Source organism: Neoarius graeffei, chromosome 20 (genome assembly GCF_027579695.1).
Source record: "Neoarius graeffei isolate fNeoGra1 chromosome 20, fNeoGra1.pri, whole genome shotgun sequence".
In the NCBI taxonomy this organism is placed as follows: domain Eukaryota; kingdom Metazoa; phylum Chordata; class Actinopteri; order Siluriformes; family Ariidae; genus Neoarius; species Neoarius graeffei.
The window spans coordinates 33,019,955-33,036,077 of record NC_083588.1 but is presented as its reverse complement, the minus strand read 5'-3'; the positions used below and the strand labels follow the sequence as shown (position 1 = coordinate 33,036,077).

At 40.5% G+C, this 16,123-nt stretch overlaps 1 protein-coding gene across 1 annotated transcript in view; it reads right to left on the bottom strand.

Annotated features, from left to right (window-relative positions):
• Positions 1–253: 253 nt before the first annotated feature.
• Positions 254–16,123, bottom strand: part of xpo6 (exportin 6) — a 42,655-nt gene continuing 26,785 nt past the window's right edge. The window contains exons 16-25 of the mRNA XM_060901521.1: positions 14,031–14,177; positions 12,267–12,438; positions 11,345–11,500; positions 10,165–10,279; positions 8,549–8,627; positions 8,254–8,346; positions 7,975–8,136; positions 1,572–1,670; positions 1,248–1,478; positions 254–980 (exon numbers count right to left, since the gene is read on the bottom strand). Coding sequence (XP_060757504.1) covers positions 879–980; positions 1,248–1,478; positions 1,572–1,670; positions 7,975–8,136; positions 8,254–8,346; positions 8,549–8,627; positions 10,165–10,279; positions 11,345–11,500; positions 12,267–12,438; positions 14,031–14,177 — 1,356 coding nt within the window. The 3' untranslated portion in view covers positions 254–878. The remainder of the gene's footprint in view (positions 981–1,247; positions 1,479–1,571; positions 1,671–7,974; positions 8,137–8,253; positions 8,347–8,548; positions 8,628–10,164; positions 10,280–11,344; positions 11,501–12,266; positions 12,439–14,030; positions 14,178–16,123) is intronic.

The following is a 16,123-nucleotide window of genomic DNA, read 5'->3' as shown; positions in this document are numbered from 1 at the left end:
CGCTAGCCAATATGGCAATGTCAGCAATGCAGTAAATTAAATCAAAACACTCTTTTTCAACACCCCATGAGAGTCTTTACACACATCAGATCAGGAAAAACTAAAATGGAACTTTTGGATGAATAGATTGTATAAACCAAGCATTTCCAAAATATTTTCCAATCATTACTGACTGAACTTTATTATTGTTGTTAAGGATGAAGCACAAAATTTTAAGGAGTGACCAAATTAAAGAGCAGCAAATACACAGGTGTTTCCTTATAAAACTTTATTGAAGGTCTATCTCCTGAATCAGGATGGAATGATATGAAAGGAGTGAGAGTCCGTCTCCATGGGGATGAAGGCGCTAAAATCAGACATTGGAGAAAAGAAATTCGGCCGTCTGAAATCACAGCAGTCCATTTTAAAACCGTACTCACATGGAGTCACACCAGTGACCCAATCAAGTGTCTATGTTCATTCTGTTTAAATCAAAACTGCTCATTTCAACTGCAGCTAAGTGCTTTCAATGGCACTTTCCTTTTAAAAGAACAAGGATTCAAACCCCAAGCCACAGTACTCACAGTACCCCCTCCACTAGTGCTTAAACATGCACTTAACTTAAACTGGCTTCAGTTTTTCAGCTCTGGTCACCACTGCAGCAGTGGAACGTACACTTTGGCCTCATGAGCATTGGCAATGTGAACTTTTGCTGAAATAAACATAAAAAAAAAAAGCTAAGAAACCCAGCAATGGGTGTGGTTCTGATAACACGCCACAACTGAGAGATCATAGGCTGGGTCCTGGCAGAGGGCGTGGCTTGATCACTTGTGTGGAAGTGATCCGCTTCCTCGTGAAGACGAGACGTGGTTTGGCTTTGCACTTAGCAGGGAACATCGCTATAATTTCAGCGTTCCTGGAGGCAAGCTTCCATTGCACAGTCTGTAAAAACGCAGGTCATTCACCAATCGATACACTCCCTGAGAAAATGATGGCAGGTCCTAGGAAATAAAAGGAATTGTATGTTACACAACATGGAATGTCATGTCTAAAGTCCTTCAAAGGAGAGAGAGAGAGAGAGAGAGAGAGTGCGAGTGCGCACGTGTGTATATACACACACACAATGCAGAGTTTAGATTTTTATTAAATGGTCCTAACTTTTGAAGTGATTGTTATTTGATGCCAGTGTATTATAACCATACACTGTGACTAACTGCAACACAAAGACCGTACTATATGACTTCAGACAGACGAGCTAAAGTGCTCACCCTCTCTGGTGTGAAGTTGCGAGCGAGCGTTGTGCGTTGGTGAGGGTCAAGGCCTTGGCAGCCATTGAGGAACTCTGGCAGGAAGGAGGAATAAAAAGCTGAGAAATCTACAGCAGCCATGTTGTAGAGGGCCAGAGTGATGTCATCCTGCAGGAGGTCATGGCTCTTGTGTAGGAGAACTTGCAGCAGCACATTGAGGAAATGGAAGAGCATGGAGTTCCTGAACAGCTTCTGTATGTACGTACACACACACACACACACACGGTAAGCAAAATAAATACACATGTATGAACCAAATAGTCTGACAATGAGTGCACCTCTCACCCTGTGGTACAGTTTGTGTTTTGTGTTAAGAATCTCCAGATAGTTCAAGTTCTGTTTGAAGATATGGATATCCGGCTGCAGGAAGGACTGTCCAAATGCCTGTCAAACAAATCATACGGTTTAGATCACTGCGCACAAAAAAAAAAAACAAACCCGCAGTAGAGTATCCAGCATTTCCTTTGTCATGTTTCTCACCACTGTTCTAGGAAATTACAAACGGGGAGGAGGAAAAAAAAAAAAAAAGTTTGTGACACTTGGAAATCTTTTCTGAAAAAGTAATTAACTAAGCTCTAGATCAGAGGTTCTTTCTGTAAGCAGGTACTGTAAAATAAATTCCAATGAACCTCTCAGTAGAGTTATTTTTAATGCACATCATCCAAGTATTTGTGCATTTACCATAAGTAAATTATCTATCTATCTATCTATCTATCTATCTATCTATCTATCTATCTATCTATCTATCTATCTATCTATCTATCTATCTATCTATCTATCTATCTATCTATCTATCTATCTATCTATCTATCTATCTATCTATCTATCTATCTATCTATCTATCACCATTTGTCCATTTATTTTTCCAGTGACCAAACACATTAAACCCAATTTGACCATATTTATAGGACTACTTATTTTGAATTTTGGCCTAAACTAATTCAAATGACCAGTCAAACAGGCTAATGGCTATAATAACTCAATAATGCATATAATACAATTGATAAAGATGCGTTTTGATTTCCAGTCAAATCAAAATCAATGACAGACCTCCCCAGCTATGTGTCACAGAGCCCATTTGGTGACATCTGGTGACTTTTAGAAGCATTTTATGGTGGTACTGACAGTCACTTTTTACTGTTAACATGGTTCAAAAGGTTGCTACAACAAGTGGAGGTCTGTGATACTGTGGTTTGCAGCATGGGGTTCACACGAGCAATAAAATCATCTAACAGCAATGTATTATATAATAATGCAGTTTTATTCCCTGAACCACTGCCAGAACACCACCAACCAAAAGTTTGAGTTCTGTTGCAGTTAGGGAAAAAAAAAAAAAAAAAAAACCCCTGCAGACTGCATTTACTGCAAAAATGCCCTTTATACTTCGGCCTACTTAATACTTCAAACACCAAAAGCACCTTAGAATAAATATGTTTGAGCAATAATACTGCTACTAGTAAAATGTAATTATTGCATTAGGTAATGTAATTATTTTACCATCCACTATTAGATAAAATTAAAATAAAATCTTACAACACTGTCTGGATACAGTTATATACACCAGCCTCGTCTAACTGGCAGAGGAGGAGGCGTCGCGGTTATTTATAACGATTATCTAGGTGTAACACACAAACCTGGTTATAAATTTAATACATTTGAAGTTCTTCATACTCATATAATGTATGTAGCCTCGAAAAATAAGTCTACCCAGTTAATTCCATTGCTTATTATTTACAGGCCCCCGGGGCCATATTCTGAGTTTCTTTCTGAATTTGCAGATTTTATCTCAGATTTGGTTATTTCCTTAGACAAAGCTTTAGTTGTCGGAGATTTTAATATTCACTTTGATAACCCAGAAGACCCTTTAAAAACAGCGTTTGTGTCCATCTTAGATTCAGTCGGGATTAAGCAGAATGTCATAGGACCGACCCATAATGGTGGTCACACCCTTGATCTAATACTAACATTCAGATTAAACGTAGACAATATAGTCATACTTCCACAGTCTGAAGTTATCTCAGATCATTGTCTCATCTCATTCAAAATATGTCTGAGTAATAATATATGCACCTCACCACGCTACTGTATTAAACGTACTTTCACGTCAACTACTGCACAGAGCTTTATAAATGATCTCCCAGAGCTGTCAACTTTGATTGGGTCACTGTCAGCCCCTGCAGAACTCGATCAGGCAACTGAATGCTTAGAGTCAACATTCCGCCATACTTTAGATAATGTAGCTCCTCTAAAAAGGAAAATGGTCAGAGACAAAAAATTAGCACCCTGGTATAATGATGACACTCGCACATTAAAACAGACCACTCGAAAATTGGAACGTAAATGGCGTCAAACAAAATTGGTAGTGTTCAAATTGGCGTGGAAGGAGAGCTTCCTGAAGTATAAAAAAGCTCTTAGTGCTGCGAGATCAACATATCTCTCCTCCCTAATAGAAGATAACAAAAATAATCCTAGATTCCTATTTAATACTGTAGCAAAATTAACCAGGAATAAGTCCACTATCAACACATGCACACCTGCAGTATGTAGTAGCAACGACTTCATGAATTTTTTTAATGACAAAATTGAGAATATCCGACAAAAAATTCAAACTACTAATTTAAGGTTAGACAATGAAAGTGACCTTGTAGTTAACAATATAACTGTATCAGATCATCAGTTAGAATGTTTTACTCCCCTAAAAGAAACTGAATTACTCTCATTAATCTCTACATCAAAAGCCTCAACTTGCGTACTAGATCCCTTACCGACACATCTATTCAAACAGATAATGCCTGGAGTAATTGAACCGCTTCTAAAAATAATAAATTCTTCTCTTATGATTGGCTATGTACCCAAATCCTTTAAACTAGCAGTTATCAAACCCCTGATTAAAAAACCTGACCTTGATCCCTGTCAGCTGTCCAATTATCGGCCAATATCAAACCTCCCCTTTATCTCCAAGATCCTTGAAAAAGCTGTGGCACAGCAGTTATGCTCATATTTACATAGGAATAACATCCATGAAATGTGTCAGTCAGGATTTAGACCTCATCATAGCACAGAGACAGCACTGGTTAAAGTAGTAAACGACCTACTGTTGGCGTCTGATCAGGGCTGTGTCTCGCTACTTGTGTTGCTTGACCTTAGTGCAGCATTTGATACCATTGATCATTCCATTCTTCTGGATAGACTAGAAAATGTTGTGGGAGTTAAGGGAATGGCCCTCTCCTGGCTCAGGTCTTATCTAACTGATCGTTATCAGTATGTCGATATAAATGGTGATATTTCTAGACGTACCGAGGTAAAGTTTGGTGTTCCACAAGGTTCTGTCTTGGGTCCACTGCTTTTTTCTCTATATATGTTACCTTTGGGCGATATTATTCGTAAACATTGTATTAGTTTCCACTGTTATGCTGATGACACACAGTTGTATGTCTCTGCAAAACCTGATGAGAGACACCAGCTTAATAAAATTGAGGAATGTGTTAAGGACATTAGACACTGGATGCTTATAAATTTCCTTCTGCTTAACTCTGACAAGACTGAAGTACTTGTGCTAGGACCACATAAAGCTAGAAGTAAGTTTTCTGATTACACAGTAACTCTGGATGGCCTTTCTGTTTCTTCACGTGCAGCAGTAAAAGACCTCGGAGTGATTATTGACCCCAGTCTTTCATTCGAAACTCACATTGATAACATCACCCGGATAGCTTTCTTTCATCTCAGAAATATTGCAAAGATAAGAAATTTAATGTCATTGCATGATGCAGAAAAACTAGTCCATGCTTTCGTTACCTCCAGGTTGGATTATTGTAATGCCTTACTGTCTGGATGTTCCAATAAGTGCATAAACAAGCTCCAGTTAGTTCAAAATGCCGCAGCAAGAGTCCTTACTAGAACTAGAAAATATGACCACATCACGCCTGTCTTATCCACACTGCATTGGCTCCCAATTAAATTTCGTATTGATTATAAAATACTACTATTGACCTTTAAAGCACTAAATGGTCTCGCACCACAGTACCTGAGTGAACTTCTGCTCCTCTATGACCCGCCACGCCTACTTAGATCAAAAGGTGCAGGCTATCTGCTGGTACCTCGTATAGTGAAGGCTACATCAGGGGGCAGAGCCTTTTCTTACAAAGCCCCACTGTTATGGAACAGCCTTCCAAGTAATGTTCGGGAATCAGACACAGTCTCAGCATTTAAGTCTAGGCTGAAAACATATCTGTTTAGTCAAGCCTTTTGTTAATGGTGTTTATGAGGTAAAGGAGTAGATCTGGAGGGTCCTCAGACATAGAGTGTTTTGGTAAACTGGGATGTATGGATGCTGTCAGTCCCCACTCGCTTGCTCACTCGAGTTTGTTGACGGTGCAGTGGCTGGCTGCTTTATGTCCCGGGGCTCCCTCATGCCTGTGTTACCTTCTGGCTCTCTCCTTTTAGTTATGCTGTCATAGTTAGTTGCCGGAGTCCCTGCTTGTACTCGGTGCAATATGTATACTGTTCCTACTTATTCAGGTGACATTGGGCATACCTAACCACCTGTGTTTTCTTTCTCTTCCCCCCCCCCACCCACCCCAAATCTGTCCCTCTGAGTTACATGGAGTCAACAGGAAATCTTTTGGTGGAGACGGTGGGGACCTCGACTGGCTATCGTAGCCTGCAGGGAATCGGCCGTCAGACGTTCTGTCGCATGTCCCAGACCCGGTGAAATGTAACTGAATTGTCTTGGCCAGGCCTAAGGGTCCCATCTGCATCTCATCATTGCTGAGGAGTGTGCTCCCATCACCCAATCAAGCATCCAGCCAGAGCAGGTCATGATATATTTTTTACCATATTAACATGCCATTGTGCGTCATGCCTGATGTAAAGACTCTCGTCTCTGCGAGCCTACCACACAGATTTAATACTTGTCATTTTTAGGGCATACCTAACAACGTGTTTTCTTTCTCTCCCCCCCCATCTGTCCCTCTGAGTTACATGTTGATCCTGGGATTGAGATGCTGGCCTCTTCTGCCCCTCGGACCTGCTTGATCCATCCTGGTGCCCTGTGTCTGGTCGGAGTTTTATCGCCCCACTCCTGTGAAGGACGGCCCCATGAGGACAGTTGAGGGTTATACCTGTTAAAACTGTTAATATTATAGTCAGGCTGTCTGTTGTTGCCCAAATGAGGATGGGTTCCCTTTTGAGTCTGGTTCCTCTCAAGGTTTCTTCCTCATGTCGTCTGAGGGAGTTTTTCCTTGCCACCGTCGCCACAGGCTTGCTCATTGGGGATAGATTAGGGATAAAATTAGCTCATGTTTTAAGTCGTTTAAATTCTGTAAAGCTGCTTTGCGACAATGTTTATTGTTAAAAGCGCTGTACAAATAAACTTGATTTGATTTGATTTGTCTGAAAGTCTAGAGCAAGATATTTTGATATTTTATATGAAAAAAACTTCAGATATTGCTTTAACAATAATAAGAATCACTGTATAAATGATAGAGTGCAAACAGCTGCGTAACTAGATGTCCTTGGGGTTGACTAGACATGGAGGAGCAGGAATACCATCTAGCCCACAGTTCAGGTTGGAGTCCTTTGAGTAAATGCTTTAGCTTTCACAACATTCTGTTCCCAAAAGCTGATGTCGGGGAAAAAAGTCTTTACACAAAGGTAGTTTTCTTGCTTTTGTAGTTTTTTTATTTTTATTTTTAAAACTGTTCTTCTGCATCAGGACACTTTGGGGGGGAAAAAGAAGGTATATTCCAACATGTAGCTAACGCTAAGCCACAAATCTGGATCTAGTCATTTCGAGGAATTTTATACGGATAATAACTGCTAATAAACTAATTTCCACATATATCTATCCTTTGCTTCTTTCTGACTAAGATTATCCAAGTAATCTGGTAGTAGCGTTTTTCAGCTGTAGTTTTCTTCGGGCAACAGACGCCAGACATCTTTGCTTGGCTTCAATATGTGAACAGTATGTAAACAAAGTTCACTTGTCCCCCAGGCAGACAGGAGCGACGGCTGCTAAGGTAAACGTTACATCAACGCAAGGGTGCTCACCTGCACACTGAAGCGTCATGGTACCAATGCAGCAGCAAAGTGGTTGAGGGCGTTTGTTGTGATTGTGGATTTCCCAGGGGTACTTCTGGTCTGCCTGAGTGCATCATGGCAGCAAACTGGCCCAAAACACTGATTTTCCTTCAAAATATGCCCCAAACATCACAAGATGTTTGCTCCGATACTTGCTGAAAAATCTGACATGATTTTTCAGCAAGTATCGGAGCCAAAAAATAGCACGTCAGCAAATTTAAAGCGTGTTGGCCCCGACATGCAATAGCGCTCTGGGGAGAACACTGCAGTGATGAGGCACCATGACATAAGCAGATCTTTGGATCGCAGAGTTTTCTCAGGGCAGAACTGAAACTTGCATTGCAGTTTTATGGTAGTTCGCTGCTCTAGCACGAGCTGTTGGGGTTTTTTAAACACTGCGTACTTACTGTTCTTGTTAACTGTACCAGCAGGGTAGGTGCATCAGAGACTACAACTTGTCTTTGACCTTGCATGACTTATGTTAATTGTCAAGTGGCCAGATGAATATTTTTGGCTGGAGGACTGTCTTCTTGGCAGTTATATTCCAGCCTGCAGATCTTAAGGCCAGCTTACATTAAAATTCAACTCAAAAAGTTTGTGCGCTATGTACCTGCATGGCAGCAATAAACTGGGCTTCGTTCTCCATGTGTTCTTCTGCTCCTGTTCTCTGAACACTGTTTAGGACTAATGTCTTGAAGAAGAATCTCCAGTTCTGATGGAGGATTTGAAAGAGTAGCTCAAACATTTCAGCTTTGACGTCTGGACAAGAGCGCTGCAAAACAAAAACACAAACCGCTTCAAGCTTAAACACTTCAAGCTTAAAGAATGGACTCATTATAAAATGGTGGATTATAGACAGTTATTAGGATGGCTTTTAAGTGATTCTTACATCTGCCACTATAGGGTACACCTGCTCCATACAAAGGCTGAGGATGCTGGGCAACAAGGGTTTAAATGTCTGACCAGGCTCCTGAACCACAACCTTCACAAACACACACACAGGATGCACACAGTAGATCAGGTACAATTAATTATATCCACTCATTCTGTAGAATAATTAAAATCTAAAAACAGAGAACTTAAGAATTAAAAAATGCTATAATGAACAAACATCTGATTCACTAAATATCACCCACATGAAAAAAAAAAAAAAAAACCACTCGGACACAGTTACATTTTCATACCTGTAGAATCTTGAGGAATTTTTCAACAACTTTTGATCCAGCACTGCCCTCCTGGAGGATGCTGACTGCCAGCTGCTCCCTAAAACATACATCAAATAAAAGCTGCAAGGCTAACCATTACTAACTGCCACAAGTGGATCAGATCTTTCATGATATTCGCTAAAACTCCATGGGCTCCCATGGACCCATTCAGAAAAGAAACAAGTTAATCCTTTCACCACTGCTTAACTTCATACACAGGGGGTTTCCCTACTACAAATGAGACTGGAATAGCAGTCTGCAGTGGTGAAAGGGTTCATTCCTGTCGTCAGTTACATTATAAAAAGATATAGACCTCAGACTATCACCAGACAGACTCTCACCGTTAATACATTAGAAAGAACAAATTTATTATAAACCTGTGATTTGCAGCCAGATCCACTGTCAGAGCTGCTGTTATTAGAATTAGAAAATTAACCAACACCATTTTAGTGACTGCATTCTTGAATGGATTGATATTCATTTGTTCTGCGAGTGGGTGGCACAGCGGTTATCACGGTCGTCTTGGTGGCTGACTGGAGCCTTTCTGTCTGGAGTTTGCATGTTCTCCCTTGTGCGGGTTTCCTTCCTCCAGGTACTCCGGTTTCCTCCCACAATCCAAAGACATGCAGATTAGGTTAACTGGCTACTCTAAATTGTCCAGAGGTGTGAATAGTTATTCGTCTCTGTGTTAGCCCTGTGATAGTTTGGCAACCTGCCCAAGGTATACCCCTCCTCTCACCTGAAGGTGGTGCTAGTTCACCTATGACCCTGATGGATAAGCTGTATAGATAACGCATGAATGGATGTTCTGTGATTAGGGTCTCTGCATCATCAATTGGTAACTAGATTATTAGTGTAAATATAGACACACTCTGAAGTTAGACAAAACAATAGGCACTTTTGGACCAGAGGAACTTTTTCATAGTTCTTAGAACTGCTGGAGGAAGTTCCCCCTTTTGTGTGAATCTGCAGTGCAGGAATTGAGAATGATCACAGTTCTTAGAACACCATTTTGAGAGATTTCAGCTCCTACTTTAGGGTAGGTTCTCTCCCAGCACAAAAGCAACTATGAGTGACGCAAGTACAGAGTGATTGGTCCAGACACAAGTGTACACTGACCGGTTGAACACGAGCCAATGCAGCACCAGCAAGCACCATTTTTAAAAATCTGTGTAAAATGTTAGCTATGTAAATAGCTTTTAATATCAGCGATTAAAAAAAAAATGGTGGGGTGGGTGAGAACACACCCCACAGACAAACAGAACGACAGTAAAATCCATTGTTATTGTGCACATATGCAACAGAGGAAACAGCGCTATTTTACACATCTAAATGAAATATAAAAATCTTCGCTAGCATTTCCTGCTAACGTCATGTTAGCAAGCCAGCTGATATCGCATCAGCGTTCCGACTTGTGGTGTGGTGTGTATAAAGTGGTTCTCATAGGAGCTTCCTAGTGGGTAGGTTCCTCTCAATAAGTCCCTAGAACTGTTTGGTCCAAAAGCACATAATGACTTCTCCAGCTGATTGCCTTATTACTAAAGGCTGCACTTTGATAGTTATAGGGTTCTTTAAATCAGAGTCATGGAGGTTACCTGGTGAACATGCTGAGGAAAGTCTGAATGATTTGTTCAGTGAATGTGACTCCCATCTGCACCCGAAGTGCCTGGAACAGTGTGAGGAAGAAACTCAGGATCTCATCTGTTACATCTGTGTGTGAGAGAGAAAAACACAATAGCAAAATCAGAAATGTACCAGAAATAATGAGGAGAAAGGGAAAAAAACAAACAAAACAAAAACCCGAATACACCACACATTACATCATTACATGAGCACAGTATCCTGGACACTCCAGAATACAGTCACCATACAATTCTGCTCACCAGACATAAGGGTATAAAAATATTAATGTTGGTAGATTACCAAAGGGGTTCTCCATTTGGGATCAAAATTCTCTATTTTTTTCCCCCTTTCATTCATCACAACCTAAAGCAGAATAGTAATGGAGATTTGATCGAACCTAGGGTTTGGCAATATGACTAATATTAAATGATTACAGTATATGAGGACAGTTTGTTTTCCAAAGCAACCTGTATGAAAAAGGATTACTTAATGACCACAACACTGGCTGTGGATTTTAGAAACAGGTCTGTACTTTCAAATACTCTATTCACTCAGCTGGCTAGTTCTTAAAAGAGCAAAAAGACTGCATATATAGCCATCATTTACAGCAAAACATTATTTGCACAGCTTGCATATTATATTCTTCTGAGCAATGCACTTGTAAACATGGATTTGAAGGTACATCCAGGTATACTAGTTTGATTTAAGCAGTGATAAATAACAGTGTAAAAGTCAAAACAGATCAACACTTCTGCACGTTTTATTCAACAGCATCAGGTCAGAGTCCAACATGCTGATGGGAGACCATCATATTTATAATAATCGGTATGTTAAATGTTTACATTCACTGGACACTTACCATTTTGTAATTTTCATATGTTAACTGTATATATGGTCAGAATGACATTTACACATTCAAAGCCAAAACTAATCCATATTGGAATGCTAAAGATCAATTTTAAAATATGTCGAATCTACTGTATCTAAAAGACATCTAATGCAACACTCTAATCATGATTAATCATTTCATGTACAAACATGGGTCTGTGTAAATGCATGTAATTTAATCCACTACTTTAGAACTCTCCCAATTTCACAACTTAGCACTGACATTATTCTGTAAGGAGTGTAGTGGAGGACAGGGACTCTTACCAGGCTGCTGAATGTACAGTGGGAACAGAGCCAGAGTGACCTGGACAGACTCCTGCAGGCTCTGGTAACATATCTGACGAGATTTTGTGGCTTCTCCTGATATGCTGTCAACTACATCCCTCAGGACACACAGGGTCTGCTGCAGCACCACTTTACCTGGAGGAAAAAAGAAAAATCAACATAGTAGAGCAAATGTCAAATGGTTTAATTAATTACACTGTACGTTCTTGGCCATCTACAAATTTAACAGCACTTTGGATGCATTAATCTACCACAAGCCCATGCAAGAATGATCTGTTTATAGAGGAGAAAACTGGCAAAGTTGTCTTGCATAAGCTGAGACAGCAACTCCAGGCTTTCCTTTAGTGATTCCCCAGCATGGGGCCATGACATGAAATTCCCATCCTTCCAAAAGCCTTTATTTATTCAGCTTTAGCAAAACAAAAATTCTTGCAACAAACCATTGGGCCAAAAGCCAAAAACTAAGCTTGGAAAAATAACAGCTTGGGGGATTATTGTGCATCCAAATATTCATCATAAACACATGCGCGCGCACACACTTTATAAGTTGACTGATCAGTTGTTCTCTTTTGCTGATGAGGCTACTCCTCTGCATGGTGAAACTGGCCCAAATTCTACTTCTATACTTGAATCTAGTTCCTTTTCCACTGATGACCTGCCTCGAATGCTCAAAAGTAAAAAAGTAACCGTATTGTCACGTTGTCTTGCAATGACACCATTGCTGCACAAGTTAGACAAGGAAGAAGCACTTAGATCAGCACTGTTTGGCCAGTTTACTGAACATCTCAGATTGGCTGCAACAAAATTACTGATTTAAGTTTATATTAAAAAAACAAACAAGCAAAAACAAAAAAAACCCCTTCGTAATCTATTTGAAGGACATGAGTGTGATTGCACTCACTGTTGGGATGTTGGTCTGGTGGGCGGGGCAGCAGGCGATACTGATGTGTGATGGTGCCGATTAGACGTGCATGACTGGTTGATCGACTCTGCCACTGCTGTTCTGCCTCTGGTAGGCTTGGCCACGGTAAAAGAAGCATATTTGACAAAGCCCTGCACACCAGCACATGAGCCTAAAACACACACACCAAAATAAACAAGAGCACACAAATGCTTATCTGGAAAAAATACATACTAACAGGAAAGCTTAAAGCATATACACAGAGCCATGGCCTCACTTTCGTTTATAAATGCCTTGAAACCTCAAGAATGGCACAGGAATAGTTTTAAGCGTTAACAATAAATCTAATATAGTAATTTTTATGATTAAAGTGATTTATATAGGTAGCGGTCTGAGTGAATGACGTTGACGTCTGTAACGTCACAGCAGGAAGTCTATCGGCCTCATCGCCACTTCCGCTATACTAAAACACAGCTGACTGCAACTCCGATCCTCCGTTTTGAGCCAATTTATCGCCATGCCACGTAGAGGTGTTGCTGGCCAGTGCAGCAACACGACAGGAGGTGGATTTACGTTGCATTCATGCCCCCAGAATGTTCAAACTGCAAAGATTTGGACGCGTTTTGCGAGAAATTCACAGGCACATTGGGCGCTTATGAAGTGGTCTCTCCTCTGCACATTTTACTGAAGACTCGTACGAGACCTCTGATCTGCTGAGGAGTGTTGGCTATAAGCCGGTCTTGAAAGAGGGTGCAATACCAACAATTAAAGAAAAAACTACAAGCATTTAATTAATTTATTTATTTTTAAAAAGGAAAGTGAGTTCAGTTGCACCAGTCCTCCCCCAGTGAGCCGAGGGTTGTTGCTAAAACCCGGGACGGAACATATTGCTTGGGCAGTGACCTCCCTGCAGTTGTTGCTAAAACCGGTGACATCCCGTTCTGTCCCAGGTTTTAGTAATTGCCTGAGCCCAGCAGTAATGGCGGCGTACACAGTATGAAGAAAAGTGAATGAGTGGAGCAGCCATCTGACTTCTAAACTGGATATTGCTGCCATCTCTCCCTTACGTGAAAGAAGTGAATGAACAGAGAATTGAATAAACAACTGAAAGTCAGATTGTTTCAAAAACAATCGGCCACAATATCGGCCTTCAAGAAGCGAGAACAGACGGGTAAGCTCCGACTCTCATTTGGATTAAAAAAAAAAAAAAAAGCTTTTTACCTGCATTTAGATTAATACATGTAACTTGTGTGTTTAAGTTACCGGTATGAGATTAATTATCCTTTTACATTTTATCAGTGAAAATGCATGCATGTACACGTATGTTGCATAAGTTATAACACCTATCCTGTTTTAATGAGAGTCAACCCACAATCAATGAAGTCAAATCAGTCTTAGTTGAGCAAGTCAGTAACAGTATTTCTTAGTTTCACCGTAAATTATTTATTTATATGACTTTGGTCTATAGCTGCAAAAGGCCTCGGCCTTAAAACCGGTTCCTGCTGTGATGTCACGCACTCAGGGCTGGCTGGCTCAGCGGGGCAGCTCGAATGCCAACTTTGCAGTCAATTTTAACTCTCAAAAATATACATTTTTTATTCTCATTTATGCAGCATACAAGAGTCAAGGATGGAGATACTATCCACTCAGAAATGTATTTAAAAATAAAGGCTCTGCATATCTCCTTTAAAATAGGTTACTGAACTTAAATGGGTAAGCTCTATTAAAATGCAGCTCAAAAATATACCCCATGCACAAACACACCTCCTGAGGCAGCCTGTGATTGTGGTTTTCTGTGATGAGATTGAAGACGTTCTGTACTGCGGATAATGACACCAGGAACACAGGTCGTACTGTTGTTGCCATGGATACCAGGAGATGGCAAGCAGATAATAGCAATTTCTCAGGAACCTGTAGCAGTAGTAAGGTGTACAACAACAGACATGGGTGTGATGTACAGATGTGCCAGCACTGTTAAAGAAAATCCTAGCAGGCAGAGACCCCTGAATTTTACCACAAAATCCCTTGCGTGTCAACTGATGTGTTCTGCGATCTTCAGAAATATTGGAACGTATAAGCAACCAGTTTAGTGTACAAGCTTTAAATAACTGTCAGAAATTTAACACAAGTGAGTGTCCGGTCTGCAGTCTGCTCCATGTCCATTTTATGCTGCACACAATAATAATCTGTAGTGAAATATTTATTGCTGATTAACGGACCTACTTGTGGGCAGCTGATTCTCTGAGCATCAGTACAGTATTAAAAAGGTCTTTACAGTTTTACTATGGACATGAAAGAAAAGCAACGAATGTGTGAAAAATCAACATAAAAATATTAATGACAGTATATCCTACCATACACTTTAAAAATGATAGAATTGTAAATATCCTACATTTTATTAAAAAAAAAATTAAGGATTTAAAAAATGTCTCCACCTAAATGAGTCACACTTCAGCTCACGATGCTTTACAATGGGTTGCCGATGAAAATTAGGAATTTTGGCGGTGATGCTTGGCGATACACAGGTGAGCTAAAAGTTGTGGTCACACAGCAAGTGAACACTTGACTGTCACGCCTTTGCGCGCTTGAGTCTGGCACAGCTCGAGCAGCCATGCTTGCTCATGGAGTGCGTTGTGCGCACTCTTGGGACCCATATATGGACGTTGTTTTCACAGGAGACTTTGCAAAGTATGATCATTAGCACTACTATGTTTGCTTCTCGCCACACTGATGACTCTGGTTAAATATTCTGCTTTGCTTTCGTTTGTGTTTTGTTACTGTAAATATCATGCCTGCTAATAAACACTCTTCCTGCACTTACATCCATCTACCACTGCACACCTGAAAGAATACTTTGCAAAGTCTCTGTGAAAACAGCATCCTTATATGCATGTGCTGATTGCGGTCAAATCAGCATCAGGCATTTCCCATAATGACTGGGTCCCAAGAGTGCACACAACATGCTCCGAAGGATCCCCAAATGTAAACACACTTTTTAAATCTTGGCGAAGGTTGGGTTATTCCAAGCCGGTGTGTTGATGAGGCTCCTATGATCATCGGGGACATGGATTCGAGACAAATCTCTCAAGGGGCTCAACAAAAGGTTGCCTGAGCTTCAGGAAGTATTCCAAAACCCACCTGTGAGTATTCACCGCTTAGTCAACTAAGTGTTTTTGGCTACTCATCTTCGAGAGAGACACCAAAAAACAACTCGCGAAGCTCGGAGAACATTCGCCATGCATCGCATGATTGGTGGCAATGCCATCAATTTTTCATTGACAAGTATTCGCAAACCCATTGCGAGCTGTAGTGTGACCAGAGCCTTAGATCCAGCTAGCATATAGACTGATCACATAATTCCATTAATGTGCATGGACCAAAAACAGGTGCATTATTATTTTTGAGAAAATGTATGGATGTCAACTAGCTCTCCCCACACCAGAGTTTAGAAAAAAAAAAAAAAAAAAAAGTGTAAAATCTGACCAAAAAAAAAAAATTAGCAGTGATCACACCAGATTTAGCAGCTCGTCCATTTTATTTTTTGAACAATGATCACAGTCCCACCCACAAGTTTGCATTTGGCCTCCATGACTGAGGCTCGTAAGCTCACAGGTGAAGTCAGAACAAAGCTAAAGTAAGCTCCATCACCTTCTGCATTGCTTCCATTTCAGTAATCCACCTTTCTCACTAGACAAATTTTGCTGGCATTCGGCCTGGCTATTGTCTTGGCTGAAAAACAAATTAGTTGTGCCTCCTGTATTGCTGAGGCAAGTGGTCCAAAATTGTAAATGCTATACATACAAGTTGGCATCCTTTTATCTACACAGCAGATTTAGTGCAGAGGGATCAATAAATGG